The sequence below is a fragment of the Spodoptera frugiperda genome, chromosome 8 (assembly GCF_023101765.2).
Source record: "Spodoptera frugiperda isolate SF20-4 chromosome 8, AGI-APGP_CSIRO_Sfru_2.0, whole genome shotgun sequence".
NCBI lineage: Eukaryota > Metazoa > Arthropoda > Insecta > Lepidoptera > Noctuidae > Spodoptera > Spodoptera frugiperda.
The window spans coordinates 3,239,141-3,263,335 of record NC_064219.1 but is presented as its reverse complement, the minus strand read 5'-3'; the positions used below and the strand labels follow the sequence as shown (position 1 = coordinate 3,263,335).

Below are 24,195 nucleotides of genomic sequence, written 5' to 3'. Positions count from 1 at the left end.
ATAATTATAAGCGCCATCTGTTGAAGGGTAGTAAAAACTTTGTCATCTAGTGGCCAATAGCTTAACTAAATTTAGAAGAGCCATCTATTATCGAATAGCAAAAATAATAAATTAAATTTTAAACATTATTTTAAATAAAATTGTTATTGGTTAGTACACATTTCGCTACCTTGCTGTGTTTATTCAAGAGTTTACGCATCTTCAAATCTCGAGTGAATAGGTTACTTATGGGCAGGTGTGCTCCATCGTACTCATCGTAGGCCGCATCGTTGGTTACCATCAGCTGAGACAGCGGCCAACTGCTTACCTATTACCAAAAAACAATTTACTGAGAATATGATGTCATAAGTGCATAAATATAAAAGTAATTAAATAAATAACAAATACAAAATCAATAAAAGAAGCCAAATGATAACATTATTAATTTAATTTCAGCTCAGTTGGCCCACAATCTCTCCGTAATAAAAACTCTAAATACAGACTAAAAACTTTTTTTAAAACTAAACCTCTAAGGTTTGCGACCTGTCATAAAGAAAGAAAGAATAGTATACATCAAGAATGACTTTGAATATCGTTGATTTTCTTTTGTAATAAAATTTATTATTTTCAAAGACCCGGTTTATTTCAGCAATTTTATTTAATTCAAAAACTAATAATGTTTAGAAGAAAGGCAATTACTATACGAGTGGTAAGTAGAATGTCCCAGAAACGTGTCAAAACATAGGATTGAAGATGTACAAGACAAAATCCCGCTTGTGAGAAAGTTTATATTTAAAACGGTCAAGTGATAATAGATTTGTAGTCATTCTGCACGGAACAAAAAACAAAAAAAAATCCGCTTATGACACTGTTCCTAAGTGTTAGAGACCCCGCAGACATACAATTGTAAGTTGGCCAACTATCGAACGACTAAATTGTGTACTTTTATGATTAAATCAACCAACTTTATTTTATTGGTTACCAGCCGCTGAGTTATTCGATTTAGTCAGTGACAGTATTGCTAGCGTAGTGCGTGTGCGTGAAAATGCGAAAAAAACGCTCTAATCGCTTAACTAATAATTAATTAATTAATTAATCGATTGTGATACGATCGGTGTCCAATTAATTAGTTGGACAAGATGTGCGGGCTAGCATATGTCACTATACCTATTCGTATACTCTGCGATTTAGTCGGCCAACTTGAAATTGTAAATCTGCGGGGTCTCTTAGTTAACCCTTCTTGAAGTTGTAGATTTAGCGGCTGTTAATCCACTTTCATACAGGGTGTCCCTGAAATCGACGTCCAACGGGCATTAGATGATCAGCAAGGTTCCAACTGTTATCAGAAAAATATAAAAAAAAATATAAGTCCTACAGTTTTTAAATTACAGTGACTTATGTGTTATCTACGAAAAAGTACACCCTGTGCCAGTCTTTTGACTCTTGTGGCTACAAATCTTTATTTTTTCGTCTGCAGTCTTCCTTACATTATGCTGAATAGTGCTCCAGTAATATGGAATCATAAATTCTTAGCCAACTGCTTTAGATTTTAAAACATTGTTAGTTTTAGAGGAACCAAATACTCTGAATAAAATTTTCACCTTACTTTAAGTGACTGTACTGAATAAATTATGTATGGCGCTAGTAGTGGCAAATTTCACCAAAGTTGGCGCATTTAATAAGGATTATAAAATGGTATAGCACTTTGCAAATTATTTCTTAAATTCGACACAAAAAAAGATTTTTCAACGAAACTCCGTTTCGATGAATTTATTTGAACTTACTAATATTTCTTCTAGTGTACTCAAATTATACGTTGCAACCTCGTATGTACTAGACAACACTTTGCACGCGATTTGTTATCATGCATGTTGAAAATCAGCGAGGATCTCTTGTCAAAAAACATTGTCTGTCTACTCATGATTTCGCTTGCAGCTTTCGTCGGCAATATTACTAGACTTACTAGAGGAACTGATGTTGTGTATCATGTTTCACTAAATAATATTGAATGATTGCAAGCTTAAGTTACGTGTTCATGCCTTGTTATCAAATGCGGGATGAAGCATCAAAATATATTCTTTAGTTTGTCGAGAAAGAGTTATTTGCACCGTTTTACAAGGAATTGCAGGTAAAGCAAAAAATAATTTAAAAATAAATAATCAACACGGCGCAAAAAAGCCAGTGCTCAGCTAAAATGCCGAAGCCCGGGTACGATGGCTCGAGATGCACAACACCAGTTCGTCTAGCGATAATATTGCCGACGAATGCTGCAAGCGAAATCACGGGTAAACGGACAATGTGACACATTCGCCGTGCGCCTCGGACCAGACCGGTTGTCTCATATTTGCTCGTAGTGTAAATTAAAAGTATAATATTCAAGTGTGCGCAACAATACGAGTGTGTGTAACTAATCGAACTCGTTGGCGTTATCGTCTATTTTTTGCGAACATTTTTACCTGGCACAGAGTAGTGCTTTAGACAGATACTTCATATCATGAATACCATGAACAGCACATATGATCATACTAGTGATGTTGCTGATTCACCATGTCCTGGTGAAATGAGCATCGATGGATCTCTAATTGAAAAGGAATCTCCTCCTCCGTATGTCACCCTCCGTAAAGGCATGACGGGCAACTGCGATATGGACTGGCGTGAAGTACTTCATGATTTCCAGACAAATATGAAATCTATAGTTGAAAATTGCTTGAAAAAACAGGATGAAAAATTTTCTATACTCCTGTCTGAATTTGAAGGCATAAAAACGTCGATCAAGTTTATAAGTGACAAATACGATCACCTGGAAGAGAAGTCAAAAGACTTTGCCAGACGCATTTCTAAACTGGAGGAAAAAGTGTCTTCACCTCAGGAAGCCGAGCAAAGAATTGCTTTATTAGAGACGAAGTTGGAAGCGGCTGAACAAAAATCCCGTAATTGTAACGTCGAGATAAGTAATCTGCCTGAGAGACGTGGAGAAAATCTCATGTGTATACTCGAAAATATTAGTTCTCTAATCAAGCAACCACTACTGCCACGTGACGTCATCGCTATTCACCGTGTTCCATTATTGAATCCTAAATCTACAAAGCCAAAGAACATAGTAGTAAAACTCGCTAGTCAGATCCTTCGTGACAACTTCATTGCTGCAGCTCGCCTCAAAAAGGGTGTCACGACTGAAGACCTAAAGTTGAGTAGCAATCCACAGAAAATATATATTAACGAACATCTAACACTACAGAAAAAGAATTTGTTTCGTCGGACCAAAGAAATTGCAAAACAAAATGGACATCGATTCGTATGGGTTAAACATGGAATTATTCTTGTTCGCGCTGACGTCGCAGAAGCGGCCTTTACCGTTCGTTCTGAAGAAGACCTGTGCAAAATTAAACCATATAAAGCATCCGGTTAATATTAATTTATATCTCTCTAACCTAAAAGTGCTTAACCTAAAATTTATCTTGATACCATGTGACTTGCTGTTTTGTTTGCCTTACGGTTTGTGCTCTCTGACATTTTCATTACTCTGTGTTGTTTACGCAGTTGCGGCTACCAATAAAATTAAATATTTTACAATCACCCTCACTTATCTAAATAAATTTGCAGTGTACTTAAAATGTAATTCCGTGGATTATATTGTGTCATCTATTGTTTGTATTCAGAACAATGAAGTATTATTAGAAGTTAATTTTACATTGAATACTTGTATTGGTTGTGCTTTAAGGTATTGCAGAACACAAAGTTTTAATGTATTCCAGAAATTTTATACAATCACCCTCACTTACTTTAGTAAACTTGCAGCGCACTTAAAATATAATTTCTTGAATTATAATATGATGACTATTATATGTAATCAGGTCGGGACAGTTTCATTTAAAGTTATTTCTACATTGAATACGTATATAAACTGTGTTTTAATATGTTACAAAACATTAATAACATATTTTCTCCTATACTTCTACCGATTATATTTGCAATTGTTAACGTTTAATGAGTTATTTGTTCCACTATACCAGTTTGTTTTTATGTATCACAATGCCATTACGTTGTTGTTTTTAATTGTACTGAACTCCAAACTTTGCTTTTTAAACGTCATTTGCATTATTTTTGTTTACAATGGATAAATTAACTTTTTACTATCAAAATTGCCGAGGACTGCGTACCAAGTTACATACATTGTTTATGAACATTTTGTCTTTCTCTTATGACGTAATCGTTCTTACGGAGACCTGGCTGATACCAGACATTTCTGATAGTGAATACATCGACGATCGGTATTTGGTATTTAGATGCGATCGCGACCGCTCTGCCACGGATAAACGTGACGGTGGTGGGGTGCTTATTGCCGTTTTACGTTCTTTACGACCAACTAACTTTTTTACGCACCTCGCGCGCACTGATTTTGAGCATGTATTAGTACAACTGCCAGCGTCGCATCCTACCAAGCGCCATATTATATCTGCAGCCTATATACCGCCGCGTTCTCCCGGGGATCTTTATTCGTCTCACTTTGATATGTTACAAGATATATTTAGTGACGTCAGTACTGACACATTTTATGTTATAGGTGACTACAATCTACCAAACATTGACTGGCTTGATTGTAGTGGATGTAACTATGTGGTACCTCAATCGAATGATAATATTGGTATTTCTCTGGGCAATTTTATTTCTTTTACAAACAGTTTTCAATATAACACACAAAAAAACAACTTGGGGCGTATTTTAGATTTATTCTTGTCGAACGTTAATTGTGAAACAAAACTTTGTGCTCCATTACTGCCGCCTGATAATTATCACCCTCCTTTCTCAGCGATTACTTCACTAGCTACAGTTATTTCACCTATGAAGCGCCACAAATCCACTAGACACAATTTCTATAAAGCTAATTATGAAATAATAAATAATGAGCTGAGTAAGATAGATTGGAATCGATTGCTTGACGAGCTGACTGCGGAACAATCGGTTAACGTATTTTATAATCAAATTTACAGCTTAATTAAAACACATGTTCCGCTTACTAGGCTCACAAATTCACGTTTTCCTATGTGGTTTTCTCCTGCCCTTATTCGCATATTCAAATCCAAAGAAAAATCCTGGCTTAAATGGAAAACATATGGGAATATGTCAGATTATCAAAGTTTTTCAGTACATCGTAAGCGTTTTAAATCCGAATCTGTCAAATGCTTTGAAAAATATATAAAAACTGTCGAGGATAGTATACCGCTAAATATTAAACACTTTTGGACTTATGTTTCCAACCGAAAGGGCAGGGCGGTGATACCAGCAAACATGTATCTAGATGACGTACACTCGAGTGATCCTATTGAAATAAGTAATATGTTTTCGACTTTTTTCACTTCAGTTTATGAACCTTCTAATTTTGATCCCACAGTGTGGCAGCCACCAAACGTATTCGCAGATAATGCGTCTATATTTTCAGATATTTACTTGTCTAAGGACGTTGTACTTAAAGCAATTAAGAAATTAGATTTGAATAAGGGACCCGGTCCTGATTCTTTACCACCCATTTTTTTAAAAAGACCGCAGAATGTATAGTTTGTCCTCTCCATATAATATTCAACAAATGTTTATGTGTAGGAACTTTTCCCGATATTTGGAAATGCGCTAATATTACACCGGTCTTTAAAACTGGGGATAAACATGATGTAAAAAACTATCGTCCTATCTCGATATTGTCTATCTTGTCGAAGCTTTTTGAGGGTCTTGTGCACAATGAATTATATTCACACATTCACCACCTTATTTTAAGTGAACAGCATGGATTTATTAAGCGTCGTTCGACGAATACTAATCTCCTGGTATTTACTGACTTTTTATTCAAAACGATGGACGATCAAATTCAAGTTGATGCTATTTACACGGACTTTCGGAAGGCTTTTGACAAGGTAGACCACAAACTACTTTTAGATAAAATTGCCTTCAACGGCATCCGAGGAAATCTGTTACGTTGGTTCAAGTCATATATTTTTAATAGGTCACAAAAAATCGTTATAAATGGCTATCAGTCCAATTCCATTGTTGTCAGTTCCGGTGTGCCCCAAGGTTCAATTTTGGGACCATTGCTTTTTGTCCTGTTCGTGAATGACATAAAAAAATGTTTTACTCACTCTCAGTTTCTAATGTATGCAGATGATATCAAAATTTACAAGTCTTGTAAAAACATTCAGGATTGTCAGTTACTACAGGAAGACTTAGATAGGCTTTCTCGTTATTGTTCGAACAATAAATTTCAGCTCAGTTTACCCAAGTGTAATGCAATAACTTTCACAAAAAATAAAAATATTATCACATATGATTACAAGCTAGATGATATGATTCTAAAAAAGTTAGCAACATAAGAGATCTTGGAGTCACAATGGATTCTAAATTGCATTTTGATGTCCATATTGATAATATTATTAATAAAGCGTATCGTATGTTTGGCTTCGTATTGCGATCGTCAAATGACTTTAAAAGACCGTCTACTTTCTTACTTCTATATAAAACTTTAGTTCGTTCTCAATTGGAATACGCAGTCCCGATTTGGAGTCCCATTTTTGACGTGTATAAAAATAAAATAGAAATGGTTCAAAAAAAATTCTTGCGTGCTACGCACTATAGAACTGCACACTCAAAGCTACCATACAAACAACTGTTGAAACGTTATAAACTTCAGAGTTTGGAGTCTAGGCGCAGTTTATTGATGACCATGATGCTGCATGGTTTATGTAACAACAAGTTTGACTGTCCTGAAATTGCAAATAACATATGTTATATTGTACCTAGAACTGTGATGCGTCGAGAGGCGCGCGTGCCCCAGCTGTTCCACACTGCAAGGTGTAGAACCCACGCGGGGGCACGGGCGCCTCTCCGACGTATGGTAGATACGTATAACTCACACTATATAACCCTTGATATTTTTGCACTTCCCAATTTCAAGTTTAAAAGAATGGCCACTGAAATTTTATATCCCTAAACCTGTAATTATAGATATTTATATAATATATTTTATACCTTTCTGTTCCATGGTCGCACGCACCTAATTTTTTTAATTTCTATTGTATTATTCCGCGGACATTAGTGTGGGTTACACATTTACTTTTTATTTTCTATACTTAGTTTTTTTTAATTGTATCTGAAATGTGTAACTGTTTTATGTCCCAATAAAGAAAAATAAAAATAAAAAATGTTGTTTGACAAGAGATCCTCGCTGATTTTCAACATGATGATAACAAATAGCGTGCCAAGTGCTGTTTAGTGTATACGAGGTTATAACGTATGATTTGAGTACACTGGAAGAATTTTTAGTAAGTTCAAATAAATTCATTGAAACGGAGTTTCGTAGAAAAATCTTTTTTTGTGTCGAATTTAAGAAATAATTTGAACAGTGCTATACCATTTTATAATCCTTATTAAATGCGCCAACTTTGGTGAAATTTGCCACTACTAGCGCCATACATAATTTATTCAGTACAGTCACTTAAAGTGAGGTGAAAATTTTATTCAGAGTATTTGGTTCCTCTAAAACTAACAATGTTTTCCAATCTAAAGCAGTTGGCTAAGAATTTATGATTCCATATTACTGGAGCACTATTCAGGATAATGTAAGGAAGACTGCAGACGAAAAAATAAAGATTTGTAGCCATAAGAGTCAAAAGACTGGCACAGGGTGTACTTTTTCGTGGATAACACATATGTCACTGTCATTTAAAAACTGTAGGACTTAGAATATTTTTCTGATTACATTTAGAGCCTTGCCGATCATCTGCCACTTGGACGTTGGCTTCAGGGACACCCTGTATAAATACTCGATAAAATTGTGACAGATAATGAATACAAATTACGTTTTTAATTCAAAGTTATCTCATATCTGATACATAGCGGCTATACAGACATTGTGAAACAAGTCCTCTAAGATATTTCGTAGTGTAAAAATCTAGCATTTTTACACTGAGCTTTCTGTTTTGTCAATATCAAGACCAAATAGGACCAAAGCACAGGCCAAAGCCTTGACTTATTTGCCTTGCCTTTTACATAATAATCAGTAAAAGAAACGTGCACAGAAAAGTGGATCGACAAAAGGCAAGATGGACAGACATCATTAACGTCTCATGGAAGAGGTAGATGACAGCAAAAAACTGGCATAAACACCACAATCCGAAAGAAATTTTCACCTACCCAGTCGTGGGTGAACACAGGTTGAATAAGACAATAATAATAACAAAGTTTTGGAATAACAAGGCATTGTTCCAGGTCTTTGGTGGGAGGAAATACACATCGGGGACAACCACAAACAGGGCGTACATAATATGCAGGCGATATCACCAAACAACCCAGTTGCAGTATATGACGTGAGTGTATTTTCATTGATTCCTTAACTATGTCATGATTAATTATTATGTTATCGGCTTACTCACGTAGGTAATGTTTGCGCTGCTACTGTCAGTAGCAGCGCGACAATCGCCGCGTCGTGTGTCGCGGAATGCTGCTCATGAATATGAGCCTCTGGCATGGCTTGAAACTAGTCGAGTTCCTCGTCAAAACATTACGTGAGTAAGCCGATAACATAATAATTAATATAGTATGTCTCACGAAAGTTACAATAAAATCATATTAACAAAATTGGAGCCCCAAGTCTATGGAAGGGAAAAGGCAAATGATACTTCTGGTCATTTTCTTTTAGAATAAAAATCCATTCCAAAAATAAAATTATTTAGACAAGTATAATTAGATATTAACTAACGATATATCTACTTAATAACTTCCCAACATCGTAACTGCCAATTTCAAAGTAACACAATTTCTGATAGTGCTTAGTACCTACTTCTTTTACTCCTTGCCGCTTAAATTACAAGAGACTAGTTACTACCAGTAGTTTTAGGACCTTCTTGGATCGTACAAAACTTTTATACTCTACCTCGATATAGGTACTAGGAGATGTTTAATGTTTATGTTCCGTCCTCCAGGTGTCGAAATCCACACATACCCCTGACAATGCAGCTATCCCGAAGAATACACATTTCACCAGTTTTAAGCGGCGAAGAAGTTGTGTCAGCGCCTACATTCCCTGATTCCGTCAGCAGTGGAGATGCGAAGTAAGTTAGTTCTAGCTGCTACTACATGTCTGACTGTATAGTTCTGGTTATGCTATTTATATTTTTTTTTAATCTATAGATAGGACTTAATTAAGCACACCACTCCGCTCAATGTTCAGTTTTTCGTATTCAACTTCTTCATAATCGTTACATTCTTGGCAGAAAGGTCGTAGTCGTCATGTAGGTGTGTCTCGTGCCTACTTCACTCCTCGCTCGCTGCAGCCTTCCTCATGCATTGGCAAATTTGATCATTGATCATTTTAATTTGGTCCGACCACATAGGTGACCTGCCACGCGCTCTTGTGCCTTCAACCTTCCATTGCAACCGTATTATCCCGTATTCAACTACTGCCAGCCATTTTACGGTTACCTTACCATTAGAAGTTCCAAAACGCATCTACCTTAACGGCTTATGAACGGCCCACTGCCGCTTCAGCTACTAAGCTGATACACAGCCCTAAGAAAATAGCCCTTGTGACAAGTATGTCATAAGGGCTATTTTTGGGAACGCATGAGTTGGTGTCATAGTTTTTGTTTCTCAATTGTATGTTACTTTCAGGTTGCTCAAGAAGGAAGGTGATGCCGTCGCAATGGATGAAGTGATTATGGAAATTGAAACCGACAAGACGGCCCTGCCTGTCATGTGCCCTGGACATGGCGTCCTCAGTAAATTTTTCGTGAAACAAGGCGATTCTATCAAGTCTGGACAAAAACTGTTTTCGGTCTAATTTTTTTATTATTTCATCCTTTTCTACTACTGATTAAGGTTTAAATACTGTATAGGACAGTGGTTATCAATCGGTGCGGTGGTCCGTGGACTACCAGTGGTCTGTACATTCTACTACATCTCATTTTATAGTCGTGTCGCAACTCGATCTATATGAACTCTGATAAAAAAATCTTTTTCAGCGTCGAATTACTTAGAATAAGAAACTTAAATTTTCTATCTCTAATTTGTTCCGTCGACGTACAGACGTAAGACCCTACAGACTCGACATTCAGGGTAATTACTTTCCTTTCCGTTAGCCTAAATTAGCTTATATCAATACGCATGCGCGTCACCCAATACATCCAATTCAGACAACCATGTCTGTAATCCCTGCTAATTTTCTGTCAGTCCTGTTTTTATTTGGATGAAAAATACATTTTGAAGCTATGTATGTGGCTCCTTGTCCAATCGAATAATGTTGGAAACAACAAAATAAATTATTGTCTTCCGAACAGGTGAACGTAACAGGCGTGGCTCCGGCTGCAAAGCCAGCTGCAGCTGCGGCAGCACCAAAAGCTGCCCCGGCCGCTGCCCCGGCCGCCGCCCCGGCCGCCGCCCCGGCCGCTGCCCCGGCCGCCGCCCCGGCAGCTGCACCCGTCGTCGCCGCCGCGGCCCCTCGAGCTGCACCAGCCGCCCGTCGTGTTACTTTAGGCACTAAAGGCCCAGCGAAACCTCCAGCTGTAATTAGTAATTATACGCTGTAATTCATGGTAGTCTTAGAAAAGATTAACAGAAACGGTTCCCGTATTAAATTTGTTCGGGAATTTAAAAACCATTCTTCCTTCTTCCATACTAAACTTTCTAGAAACCACATATTTATTTTTAGTATAGATGTTATTAATACCTACTTTACTTAATTTTATACAATAAGTTACTTTTCTAAATTTTCAGTCATTAATATCTCATCAAAATCTGCGTGTCTAATACCCTCATTAGACACGCAATCCTTTCTACTGCGCGATATCCTTATCGCCCAGTATTTTTGTGAATTCTGCCGATATAATATATGAAAGTGGTTAACAAAGCCGTTCTATTTCAGTTAAGAACTTTGAGGGAGGCTGATCCTACCAAAACAATATCGGGCACTCGCACCGATCATCCGGTACCTATGAATAAAATGCGGCTCCGCATCGCAGAGCGGTTGAAAGACGCGCAGAATACAACCGCTATGTTGACAACTTTCAATGAATGCGATATGAGGTACGCATTGATATTTTTCATGAAGTAAAATAAAATTAGGTTTACCTTTCGATACTTCAAAACAGATCTGAATCTACTCCTACATTCTCAGGGCCTTCGGGTTTTAAGCTATCAGTGCTGCCTTTAGGGCTATAGATACTAGCAACACCAGAGGAGTTGCAGGTTCGTTACCGGCTTTTTGGCTTTGGGGATTGGGTGTTCAGAAACCTCACACATACCAAGTTAAGATTTTATTGTTTTTTTCTCAGCAAACTAATGGCGTTCCGGAAAGCAAACTTAAAAGCGTTTACGCAGAAGTATGGAGTGAAACTGTCGTTCATGTCACCGTTCATAAAAGCTGCAGCGAACGCTCTCATCGACCAGCCAGTCGTCAACGGGGTCATCATCAACCAAGATATTATCTATCGGTACTTAGTCATAAAGCTATAGATCACTTTAACCAAATCAAGCGCCGGCAGTTCAGTAGTCCAGACTATGGGCCTCCTTTTTTTATGGAATAAGCCGGTAAACGAGCAGACGGATCACCTGATAGTAAGCAATCCCACGCACAGTTGAAACACCAGAGGCGTTACAAGTGCGTTGCCGGCCTTTTAGGAGTTAGGAATTTAAGGGTTGTTGGGGAATCGGGGATTGGGAAGATCGGAAAGGGGGTAATTATACTATAAGTATTGGCATCATACAAAGTTTATTTTAAATGTTCAGTTATTTAGCAATCTTGCAGAGACTATGTGGACGTATCCGTCGCAGTGGCGACACCTCGTGGACTAGTGGTGCCCATCATTCGTAACGTCGATACTATGGACTATCCGCAAATCGAACTCGCTATGAATGATCTAGCACAGAAAGCTAGGAATGGTAACGTATCAAAGTTCTGTTTTATATTTTTATGGGTCGATAAATCTCCTTATACTGACTAAAATGACTAATGCCAATGTCCCGCCTCTTCTTCACTTATGATGTCCAGTCTTACTTCTCTGTTCCTTCACTTATAAACAATGCAATAAAATGGAAATCGTCATGAGAAGACCAAGGAGGGAAGTAGATATATATATTAAACTGCTAGAGGTTTTGGACTGATGAATTTCTTCACATATTCTGCATACAGAATTCAGCCATTTTTGCCACCCCTCAAAAAACAATCTTTAGAACATATTTTCAAATAAAGTGCATCTGCTTGTCCCCTGAAGTCGAAGACATCCTCCCAAAAGAAGTACCTGGGGCTCCTGCTCGAAAAGCAGAAGTAGGAACGGGGTGGTTTTTAGTCAGTAAGAGTCTGACACTCCCTCTTGCCTCGCCCAAGGCGGGTAAAGTCATTGGATGACTTTCCCCCTTAAAAAAAGAAGGCTATGGTATCACTCACAGAAATATTAAAAATCTATCGTTCCGACAAATAGAAATGTAAAACTTATAATACTTCTGTTCTAACAACAGGTCGACTCACACCTGCTGACATGCAAGGTGGTACCTTCACGCTGAGCAATGGTGGAGTATTTGGATCCCTCCTCTCTATGCCCATAATCAATCTACCGCAGTCGGCCATTCTAGGCATGCATGCCATCGTCCAACGACCAGTCGCAATATCCGGCAAGGTACTTGACTCTTTTGGATAGAATAGAACATCAAATCATTATCAAGGTTTTTTTTACAGGATGGTGGGAAACTAGCAGACGGTTCATCTGATGGTAAGCAATTCAGTCGACGCAGTCTATAGACAACCGCAACGCTGGGGGAGGTACAAGTGCTTTTTGGGAATTTCGGGATTAGGGATGGGGGGAGGATTGAGCATTTGGTAACCTCGCACACTTCGTCGTACCGTCTCACCGGTTTTCTGTGAGGCCGTGGTTTGATTTCGATCGAGCTGGCCCATTCGTGCAAAAGCATGGCTGTCCCAATAATGGCCTTTCCTTCTTACTTCAGCACATACATGATAATATATAGGTACAGGTATCTACATAGTATAGAGTTACTAATGAAATATATCTTGTCTAGTTGGTCATGTCAAGATTTACCAATACTAATCGTAGATTTTTAAAAATAAGCTCCACTTAGTTGTGAATATCTGCAATACCTTGTTTTTTTCAGGTTGAAATCAGGCCAATGATGTACCTGGCTCTGACCTACGACCACAGGCTGATTGATGGCCGCGAAGCAGTGCTATTCCTAAGAAAAGTAAAGTCAGGAGTTGAAGACCCAACTTCAATTCTTGCTGGAATTTAGTTGTATACGGACAAGTCTTTAGTTACGGTTACGGTAAGGTTATAGTCTCGCGCAAAGTAGGTACCTACGAATTTATTTAATATAGTTCTGAAATTTTATTGTAATTACGTAGTATGCTTTGAAGTACCTTCAAGGCATACTACGTAATTAAAACTGGATTTTATGATTAACAATAACATTGTAACCTCGAGGTTCCGTAAAAGGGCTTATGTAAAGCACGATGTTTTGGGTACCTATTGTTCCAACTTTACATTTTGAGTGGATCCAATGACCTTTTATGACTACAATGGAATAAATGCAATTATTACGTAATATGTATGTAGTTTTATTTTAAATGGATGACTGATTTTTTTAAATTTTTATAGTGCCGTTGGATTGCCCCCCTCGTGTGACTTTTGGCCACCAGTGTTGCCTGTTTATGTTTATGATTTACTTGACATATCACATATTCTCAACCTCTCCTTGTTTTTGTTATAGTAGGTATTATATACAACTATTTCTTGGGGATTTTAAATGGATTTCGATGTTAGAATGAACAGGGACCCGCAGGTACCTACTCTTATGAAACTGAGATGTCGTAAATAAAACGCTTACACAACAACTGTTTGCAGTGATGGCATTGAAACACCCTTCCTACAGGTCTACACAATGTGTACGTATTCTGATTAGAACTTAAAAATTCTAACTCGAAGAGAACTTATAATTTTTATGTAATTTGCATTCGAGTTGGAATAAAATAAGTTCGACATCATCCGAATTGATACTTATATTATGGATTTTTCCGCATTAAATACTTAAAAATACTCTTTGTTTTTTATTATATTTTTGTTATAATTAGGTAAGTATGTACTTAAAAATAAAAGTTAATAGGAATATATTCAAATGTTGTGTAAGAAAATGTTATTCGATTTGGTAGATTTTCATTTTATTTGTGAAAATACGAGGAATTAAAAAAATAAAAGTATTCCTAAATAAAAATGAATGATTTTTTTGAATTTAAGATATTTTGAGTGAAACCAAACTCAGACTAAATAAAACACGATAAAAATCCAAAAAACCTAGCAACTTCATTAGTCTCAGTCAAGTTGAAGTTTTGATTTTGACTTTGACATTTTTATTACTGGCAATTATCCATATTTAATGTCAAATGGATTCCATGTCCGTGTATGTATTTTTATTCGGCGCGACAATTGATCAAACTTGTTTTTCTTGTGATTATCAACTTATTTCGTGTAATAAGATACATATTTCAAACACTAAAATTAAGTGAAATCGGAGTGTCGGTGTATTGTGGCTAATTATGTGTTAGTTGTGAAATAATGAGGCGAGGTCATCCTGGCATCGGAGGATGGAGAAGTGAAAATCAAAGGCATTTTAGGCCCAGAGGCAATGGGCCGCCAAGGTTTAGACCTCCTAGGAGCTATCCATTACTCGAAAGCCCCAGGTGAGCACATTTAAACTATATAACTCAGCTATTGCGAACATTGCATCACGGACGCGCCAATATCTCGTGTACCTTGAATTAAAAAAATCTGTGTATGTATATGTGACAAAACGTCAATAAAACTCCTAAATTGTAGATTATGCACCACAGATTCAATGTTAATTGAATCGTACCGTATTAAATTTTGTTTGATCATGTTTCTTATTAAACAAAATGTTGTATTTCAGATTCCCGCCACCCAACAACACACGTTCTAGCCAGAGAAATACGCAACCTTACTCAACCCATGGAGGACATTCAGAAGACCATGGCAGACAAGAACATCATGAAAGACATAAATATAGAGATAACCATCACCAAATTGATCAGAGAATGCCAGAAAGAGAGCACCACCAACGGCCAAGACAAGGTTACCAAAACCAATATCCCAGTACCCATCATAGAGACAGATCCAAAGATAATAGTAATGCATACAAAGGTTCATCTAGTTTCTATAAAAATGTCCAGCCTGAGGGTTGCCATGTCAACAGTATGGGAGACATAGACCATCGACTAACTCCACATGTACACTCAACACCAGAGACATTCAATCAGCCACGGATAACGCAATGGACAAATCCAGCTCCTGATTATAAAAAGCGCTCTTATGAAGACAGAAATCAAAAACCTTATAGGCATGATTTCTCAGAAAGAAATAAGGTACCTGCAGTAGAATATACTGATTACACAGGCCACAGGCCACCAGCCTCAGACCACTATGGCAGCACTTCTGGACCTATTAGCAGTACTAATAACACCTCATTTAGCCGATCTGTAGATGATACTGTAGATATAATCAGGAAGAGGTTAATGAACCGCAATGAGCCACAGACATCCCATGATGAACCTATCCCCCAAAGAAACAGTGAGCCAGAGGTGTGTGAAAATGTAAATACTCAGGTTCAGCCAGAGCCGACACCTAAAAAGAGAATTCCTAGACATAAACCCAATGTCAAATCAAATTGTGATAAAATGAAATCGCACATTGTTAATCAACTGTTTAAGATGGATAAAGATAAAATGCATAAGCTCATGGATGACCCAGGTTCATCAACAAAATTTGAATATGCTATCAGCAGTTTAATTACTGAGTCACAGAATAGTCTGAATCGTCACTTAAGATCTGTTGCTGAAAAATCTCTGTATAGTTCAAGCTCTGACTTCATACAAAATGACAAGAATACAATCTATGAGGATACTTTCATGAAACAAATGCAGTGTCTATTAGACCCTCAGGACACTGTATTACTTGAAGATATTAAGCCCATTGTAATGGCCGAGCTAAGCAGGGTACTTCAGATTTCAGATTTAGACCAAAGATATGACACACCTGAGGAGCAGGTCCCTCAACAGGCAACAGATGATCAATCAAATTACCTCTATGGAAATAATTACAATTATGATGAATACACACAAGACAGATGCTATGATCAAAGCCAAACTTCATCAATTAATTATGATAATTTAAATAGAGTTGATATTGTAGATGGTAACAGTGTGGGTTATGATTACGATAATCATAATTCACAGTATGAAGATGTAAAGCCTCTATTTGAGAGGCGCCCCTCAAAACGAAATGACACCATTGAGGACAGACGACAGAGTATAGAAAACCAAAGGAAAAATCTAAGGAAAAGCTTAGAGAATCCTGTTGAGGAACCTTTTCAAAGCAAAGAAGAACCAATGCCTCTTTTCAACAGCTCAGACCAGATATCTGAAGATGAAGATACATTTGCTGAGCTAGACCGCCAGTATCATGTGGCTGTTGACCACAATTTTCTTGAGAATGATGACCTCTCAGCTAAAGGAACTCCACCCAATTTTCCGCCCATTCAAAATGAAATACCCCAAGTTGATAATGAAATTGAAAAGCAATTGCAATCCATTGCTCAAGCTCCTTTAGAATTATTCCCAGTCAGCAGCACAGAAAGTCTTAGAGATATAGGTATAACAATTAAGCAAGAAGTAACAAGTTTCGATTCTCGAAATGAAAGTATGATGACAAAGACACCACCAGCCCCAAAAACTCCTGACAGCAATGTTCATAAAATGAAAAACATTAAAATAAAACAAGAGCATGTGCCTCAAGCTAAAGATACTGACAAAGAGACTGAAAAAGCAGGTAGCTCAAATACTATTAAGACACCTCCATCAGGTTCAAGGAAACGGTCCACTGACCAAAGACCTTCTCACCGCAAAGAAAAACGAAAGAAAAGTAATAGCAGCCAACCAGAACCAGTAAAGGCAGATAAACCGAGCAGCTCTAGTGTACCTAGTTCTAGTAATACCTTATCTAAGTCAATAGAAAAGTGCAATGAAGCCCCAAAGCATTATTTTAGTATTTTTACAAATAAGGAAGACTCATCAAAAGAAACTAAGGATAGCAAAAAAGCTGATGCAGCTGATAAAAGTTATTCTGATAAATATGTCAAGAGGAAAGATCCTCCTAAAAAACAAAAGGAAAAAGATGGTGAATCAAGTAGAAAGAGACATTCTAGTACATCAAGTCAAACTATTTTAAGTCCTAAAGATAATATAAATGCAAGCAATCAAACCCCAACTAAATCTGACTCTAGTAAAAATAAACTTAAGACTTTTGATATGTTTGTGGAACAACCCAAAAAGGCAGTGACTATACACCAAGCACACAGAAACACAGCTACTGCTGTAACTCCTACAAAAACTCCTGAGGATGTATTCAAAGTAGGTGCCACAACTCCTTCACGCAACAAGACACCACAAACAAAACATGTTGGTACTCAAGTTATTCGAAGGCTGATAACAAAGGAGACACAGACTAATCAAATTAAAAGTACCGGTGCCTTCGCCAATAGATTTACACAAACAGAAAGAAAAAGGTTTGTTACAAAACTTGTCCAAACTGACCCTATCATAATCAAACATGTCCAAGAAGTGAGTGAAGATACCTCAACAACAATGTCTAATCCAGAAGGTGTGATAGACAGGATGAAGGAAATAGACTTGGAAATTCAAATATTGTTACAAGAAAAATTCAAACTATACAGTTCTTTAGAAAACAAAGATGCATGTTCAAGCAGCATGCCCACTCTAGGTATGACTGTTCTGAATGTAACTACTCATGACAATGATGAAAATAAGGAAGGTGACGATAACGACGTATTGTCGGATAATATGATTAGTGCCGACTCGATCGTAGATGATTTCACGAACATACCAGTAGAAGAATTAGAGCAAATAGCTTTGGAGACTGTTCAAGAAGAAAGTTCTGATTCAACGAAAGTCGGAAAACGTAATTTAAGACCAAAAGTTCATCAACAAGAACGAAAACACTCCGAAAGTCCCACGACAAGTATGACTAGGCGAAGTCAGAAAGCTAAAACTCCAAACATATCTCTGCTAGAACAGATAATTACTGATGACAGACCTCTAGAAGACATTATATCATTAGACGACCTAGAGGAGCCGCAAGCTAAAAACAAAAAGAAATCTCAAAGACCACAGCCACAGTCAAAGAAAAAAATGACGAGAAGGACAAAGCCTGTGAAATATGTGAATACGACTCCTTTTGATTTAAAGGCCTGTTCTGTGGTTCTTATACAAACTGATGTGACGAAGTTTATTAAGGAAGGATCTCAGATTTATCTGCATTCTGAGTCTTCTCAGAACTCGCAATCCTCGCAGCACTCTCAACTCTCTCAGTCCTCTCCACAGTCTCAGGCCTCGTACTCCTGTCAAACTCAGCAATCCGACGATTTCCTCGAATATACAGATCCTGCAAGTCCTGACTTGGTGGAGGTTTATAGTGTTGAAGAGACCGAAGAAAAACCCTCCACAAGTCGGGTGGAGGAAACTGTGGTTAATGATCTCCAATTTGATATGTTAGATGTATCAGAAGATATAGTTATAGGGGATAATTGTGAAGTTAAGTGTATTGAGGATAAAGACATGGGAAGAGGGAACATTTGTGAGGATGTGATATTGGATAATAGTCAGTCGTCTTCCGACGAAGCTGGTGCAGGGTGTATGGGTCACGTGGCAGAGTGCAGGACGTATGATTACTCCAATGACGAGCAACTGCGACGGGACACCATTACCGTCACCGGGAATGCAGACGCCGTATTAGCCGTTGAAGTGAGTAATTCATTCCATTTTTTTACTACCAAAACATTCTTAGCGAATAACATTATTTCTGATATCATAAAATAGTTTTATGGGTAATCAAAGTACACGTCTACGTGTTTACATTATTTCTTATATCACCTGTTCCTTTTGATTAAAACAAACAAAATAATCTTTATATTTAAACATTTTACCTATTTCACTATTCAGCTTTTTATGTGCGTAATTAGAAACTTAGTGAAGTTCATGTTTCAAAAATCATAAAATTCGCTCACTCGTAATTGGTAATTTATCATTACGTTTTTGTCATAGAGTAGTGTTAGTAAAACCTAATAAAAATATTTCAAAATTCCAGTGCATAGAGAGTGACTTCATAGCAGCGTGTTTGGACGGCAACGTGTACCACTTCAGCGGTGACGGACAGCTGCTGGCCACGTTACGAGGGTCCAACTTGGCCGTCACCTGCATCACCATTGTCAAGGAGAAGGGTAGCACCACGGTGTACACGGGATCTCTGGACTCAAGGATACGTTATTATGATTTGGCGGTAAGTTACATATTGTAACAAATTAATTTGTCTACATATTTCTGCAAACCGTGAACCAATGTCTAGGTAAACAACTGTTGCGCATAGTGTCACAGATTTTATTCCTCTGTGGGTCACAAGCACACATTGTTGCCGTCTGATTCTGAGTGTATCGTTTGTAAAAGCAACCACAACTCAGGTATATCCTATGGCCTACGGTCTGGCATCGCGACACCAATAAAGAATCTGCACATTTTAACTATTACGCCTACGTATAATGACATCATAACACATTTATCTGTTACAATCATAATAATGGTAATGAAACCTAATATGTATTACCCGAAGATACCTAAAGCAAAAGTGCATGTAAGGTACATAATATTACACCCACATTCAACTAATTTTAAAAGCATCTAGCAACAAAGAACACTATGTTTATCTATACTATAAATAAATACTGAACAATCGATCCTACTCTATATATGGATCATATTATTTATGTACAAGTGTCAAATTCAAGGCTATATGCATTCGTTCATAGTGTGAATATTTTAAAGTTTAGAATGGATTTATCGTACACACGACAGCAATATCCGGTGTCATCCGAAGATAAAGAGATAATGATAACAGATCCGGCAGTTGTGTTAGTATAAGTGCATTTTTTTAGTTTGAAATTTCAGTAACTAGATTAAATGAAAACTCGAGTGTAAATGAAATAGACTACACATATTTACGAGGCGGATGGAGTATATAAGTCGTATAGCGTTGCGGATGTCCATGGGCGGTGTTAATCGCTTACTCATCGCGACTCATCTGAGTTTGTCCTATCTTATAAAGAAACATATTAAACACATATTTATCTATCTCCATAAATGGGGCAGTAGATTTCAAACTTATTCTAGGCACTTATGTGCGTTTATTTCGCGGGCTACTGGGGCTACGGCTACGACTGCGTAGCGGGTTACCGGGGCTCCGGCTCGAATAGCAGGAGTAGGAACAGGGTGGGTTTTAAGTCAGTAAGAGTCTGACACCCCTCTCGCCTCCCTCAAGGCGGGAGATGTCCTTGGATGATATTCCATCCTCAAAAAACAAAAAAAGAATTTTGATTCCGAAATTCACGTATATTTTGTGTCACATTTCAGACGGGTCTGGAAAAGGGTCCGGAGTGCAATGTTCTCAGTCCCATACAGACGATGGACCGCGCGTGGGACACTGTCTTCGTCGGCACTAGGACTGGCTTTGTACTGCAGTTTGAATGTAAGGTGAGCATCTCAAATGGAAATATGTGATCTTAGAACTTGTTGGAGAAATTACGGCTAGTTTTAAGCCATTATCAGCTTGTATTAGTCCACTGCTGGACTATGGATCTGCTCCGCATAAGAAGATTTGCTATAATTTCCATGCGTGAATCCCGGTTTCTGTCATAAATGGGTTGTCTCTTAGTCGACTCTTACAACACCCCTAAAAAAGAATAGGGGTGGGGTCTGCACATTTATTCTATTCTGCTGTCATCACACGGCGAATCTGAGAAAGATATGTTTTTTTTTTAACTGTACATTCTCCTCCAAGGATGACTCCAAGCTTCCTGGAACAGCAAACAACAAATTATAACCGACATACTTAAACATTTCTCTCTCAATTTCAGAATAACATGTTAATACCAGTGAGTACGGTGAAGTTCTCGGAGCAGTCGATCCTAGCGCTACGTGCCATGAAGGAGGGAGCTCGCAAGGTCCTGCTGGTGGCTGCCCGGTCTGAAGATGTGACCATCAAGGATGCCCAGTCTGGACTACTGCTGAGAACGCTCTCCGGGCCTAAGATGACTGTGTACACTCTTCTGTTCGAAGATGGGAAGGTGTACTGTGGAACTAGCAGCCACCAGATACATGTGTTTGATTATGCTGTAAGTTTTCATTTTATTAGTTAATTTGTAGGTCTTTTAGTGATCGCATGCGCGACTACTAAACCTGTCGACTGTTGATCAGAATATTGATCGAACTTGCAAATTGAATCCGGTTTGAAAGATGGTCATTGTATAGCAAAATACTCAACCTCCAACACAGAAGACTTATAACATAACTAGTGAAAAGTAAATATTACATTGTTTATGTGGCCCTCTCGAAGATTAAAATGCATTAATTACATGATGATGTGTAATTTAACTAATTTGATACCTTAATTCTTGCAGAGTGGAGGTCACACGGGTTGCCACGAGGGTGGCAAGGGTGCGGTGTGCCTGCGTGCGACTGGCGGGCTGTTGTTCGCGGGATGTTACGACGGATGCATATACGTGTATAGAGAGGGAGAGGTCAGGCCACTCGCGCAGCTGCGAGGACCCAGCCTTATGTTGCTATCGCTCGCCGTTGTTGGCAGCAAGGTGAGCAAAAATATTTATATTTGATACTAGCTATTTCTGCACCATTCCACCTAGCTGCTCAGACCGAAGAAACCGCGAGTAGGTTTAAATTGGCAGAAAGATAACTGGTTGCATACATATTACTAATATTTTTTATATTCAAATAGAAAATCAGGAATCTATTATGGATTTTCTATTTTAAATGCAGAATTTTAACTTTTGCAAAGGGCAAAATGAATAAGAACAGGCTGATGATGATGATGAAGAGTAAAATAAGAGTATAACTAAATACTATTACTAATATATAAATATTAGTACAGTAGTAATACAAACATTTCATGAAAATCTATGGAGTTTTTTATACAAAACTAGCAAACTCCGTTTCGCCACCAATAATTTTCCCAGTGTTCCCGCTTTTCTCTTGGAATTTTTCCAGAATTTTCTTTGCTATAAACCTTACGGAGCCCGAGACCTTTCCAATGAATGCAAAACCATGGAAATCGGTTCTTGCGTTCTGGAGTTATAGCGTCAGGAAGGAAAACCCGACTTATTTTTATATAATAGATAATAAATAGTAGTTCTTGTATAATAATAATATGTAATAAAACATTTTTTTTATCTGTTACAGATTATTGCAGGCTATAAAGACAGAAGTTTGTATATATGGAAGATACCCTTAAGTATATTACAAGAAATGATTTTATAAGTCTCTTATTAAGTGTTGTAGATTAAATCTCACGTTTACCTTAATATTAAATGTATTCCGTGATCTTTGTTTGGTATGAGCCAATGTGTACATATTATTATATAAAATAAAAGGAGTTTAATAAGTTTTATAGTATTAATTTCCTTTTTATTGCACTTATATTAAGTTGCGTTCAAATGTCAGACAATGTTGTATTCGTTTGTTATTTCAATAGATTGGTAAATATGTAATAGTAAGCTTTTGCCCACGAATTCTCTCCAGTATTTACACGTAGATTGTCGATGTCATTTTTATCTCTAAATGTGTAGCAATAACCATACAAACTATTGTTCTACATGTCTATAATACAAGGTTCTGTACCCTTAGTATGAGTTAGCTTTGCATTTAAAGTTATCATCAAAACGAGAGCGCTTTCGACGCTCTGGTTGATTGGTTTATTCGAGCCGGTCAATCAGAGCGCCGAAAGCGCACTTGTTTCGATTACTTTAATCGTAAAGCAAACTCATACTAAGGGTACTGCAATAATACAAGTATAACTTTAGCTTCGTTGTTTCTGATGATTTTATATTCATTAAAATCGGAATTACTAGTTTCGTTCGTCAACATTTGTCTACTGATTTACATCATTGCCTCAAGAAAATTGTATATTTGGATTTTCTAAAACATGAAACATGATGTTATTTTTGTAATTTGAGCCATTTGGGGTCCAAGTGTATGACTAATTTAGTAAACAGTCCGCAGTTTGTCAATTTTTGTAACCAGAGGGCTGGCTTCAGAGTTTCTGGCTTTTTGTTTAAGGGCGATAAGTATTGCCTTATGTGCAGGAATATTGCCAGTCTTCTGGCAACCAATCCTGATGACAATAATGCGGAGGGACAGTTTTTTGACTGAACATATCGTTTGTCTATTTTAGTTAAAAGTGATTTTATCCTTGTATAGTCAGTTAGTCAGGTAATACTTGGAATGTATAAATATGAACTTGATTGATTGATGAATGTGCCTGTAGCCAATTTAAAAAAATAAATGTAACACAAAGTAATAATTTTTTCTTGTATCCCTTTATTCGTTGAAGTTATGGAGAGTGAGTACTAAAGGATAACTGCCTTATTACTGCTACTGAAATTTATCGAAACCCAATCCGTGCAGCTAGGGAATTGAAAAATCTACCACCTTCTATTTTCCTGAGAAATACAACCCGGGTATTTTCAAAGTCAGAGTGAATATGGTACTTTGTAAGTCTGTGCACCATCTTCAGCCACATTTAGTCTTTAATCTAGGCAGAAAGCTGGTTGGTTGCCAAACGCAGGCTTATCAACACTAATAAATAAATTCTAGTTATCTCTGTCCCTCTTTATTGGCAGCCACATATTCGTATTTTGTGATTTTAATGGGAAATTAAATTACGGCGCGTAATGTCCAGGAATTCTCACTGCGGCCCTGACTCCCTATCCCAGTTCTCCTGTTACTGGTGGGCTGCTGCATTTACATATATTTTGTTTTAATTAAATTTTGAACAATGTAGAAAATTAGTACTAAATTAAATTAAAAGTAAAATAAAAAGAAGTAAAACGTTATTTTCTATAGATGTAAGTATTTCTTCGCTTTTACTCTAGTATTTATCAAAAAAGTGTAAAAATATCTCGGATTAATTCAGTATTTATCTACAAAATTGCATATCTCTCTTATTTACCTAAAAAGCAATAAACATTTTCAAATAAAACCAAAATTATATTTTAGTCGATTAATTGCATTGGGTGAAT

The 24,195-nt window shown here is 37.3% G+C and overlaps 2 protein-coding genes across 4 annotated transcripts; both read left to right on the top strand.

Moving 5' to 3' along the window:
* The first annotated feature begins 521 nt into the window (after window positions 1-521).
* Window positions 522-13,572, top strand: LOC118275383 (dihydrolipoyllysine-residue succinyltransferase component of 2-oxoglutarate dehydrogenase complex, mitochondrial-like). 3 transcript variants are annotated; one of them, XM_035593315.2, is made up of 10 exons: window positions 522-688; window positions 8,233-8,330; window positions 8,946-9,074; window positions 9,634-9,796; window positions 10,299-10,523; window positions 10,883-11,043; window positions 11,292-11,450; window positions 11,765-11,898; window positions 12,475-12,632; window positions 13,126-13,572. In XM_035593315.2, the coding sequence occupies exons 1-10, from the start codon at window positions 656-658 to the stop codon at window positions 13,258-13,260; spliced, it is 1,395 nt and encodes a 464-aa protein (XP_035449208.2). In that variant the 5' UTR covers window positions 522-655; the 3' UTR covers window positions 13,261-13,572. The 3 variants fall into 3 exon arrangements, with proteins under 3 accessions (XP_035449208.2, XP_050551313.1, XP_050551312.1); XM_050695355.1 differs by having other exon boundaries at window positions 621-755; XM_050695356.1 differs by lacking the exon at window positions 10,883-11,043 and having other exon boundaries at window positions 11,754-11,898.
* An 818-nt stretch (window positions 13,573-14,390) lies between these two features.
* LOC118275381 (uncharacterized) lies at window positions 14,391-23,477 on the top strand. Its single transcript, XM_035593310.2, has 7 exons — window positions 14,391-14,704; window positions 14,932-18,856; window positions 19,200-19,391; window positions 20,516-20,635; window positions 21,019-21,276; window positions 21,562-21,750; window positions 22,358-23,477. Exons 1-7 carry the CDS (start codon window positions 14,580-14,582, stop codon window positions 22,433-22,435), a joined length of 4,887 nt encoding a protein of 1,628 aa, XP_035449203.2. The 5' UTR covers window positions 14,391-14,579; the 3' UTR covers window positions 22,436-23,477.
* Window positions 23,478-24,195: the final 718 nt, after the last annotated feature.

Excerpts from the sequence above, each read along its gene's own strand:
- LOC118275383 (XM_035593315.2), top strand. The coding sequence starts at position 656 with ATGTTTAGAAGAAAGGCAATTACTATACGAGTG. Across the intron at positions 10,524-10,882 it reads GCCCAGCGAAACCTCCAGCT|TTAAGAACTTTGAGGGAGGC; the intron begins GTAATTAGTAAT and ends GTTCTATTTCAG. Across the intron at positions 12,633-13,125 it reads CAGTCGCAATATCCGGCAAG|GTTGAAATCAGGCCAATGAT; the intron begins GTACTTGACTCT and ends TGTTTTTTTCAG.
- LOC118275381 (XM_035593310.2), top strand. The coding sequence starts at position 14,580 with ATGAGGCGAGGTCATCCTGGCATCGGAGGATGGAGAAGTGAAAATCAA. Across the intron at positions 14,705-14,931 it reads CCATTACTCGAAAGCCCCAG|ATTCCCGCCACCCAACAACA; the intron begins GTGAGCACATTT and ends GTTGTATTTCAG. Across the intron at positions 18,857-19,199 it reads ACGCCGTATTAGCCGTTGAA|TGCATAGAGAGTGACTTCAT; the intron begins GTGAGTAATTCA and ends TCAAAATTCCAG.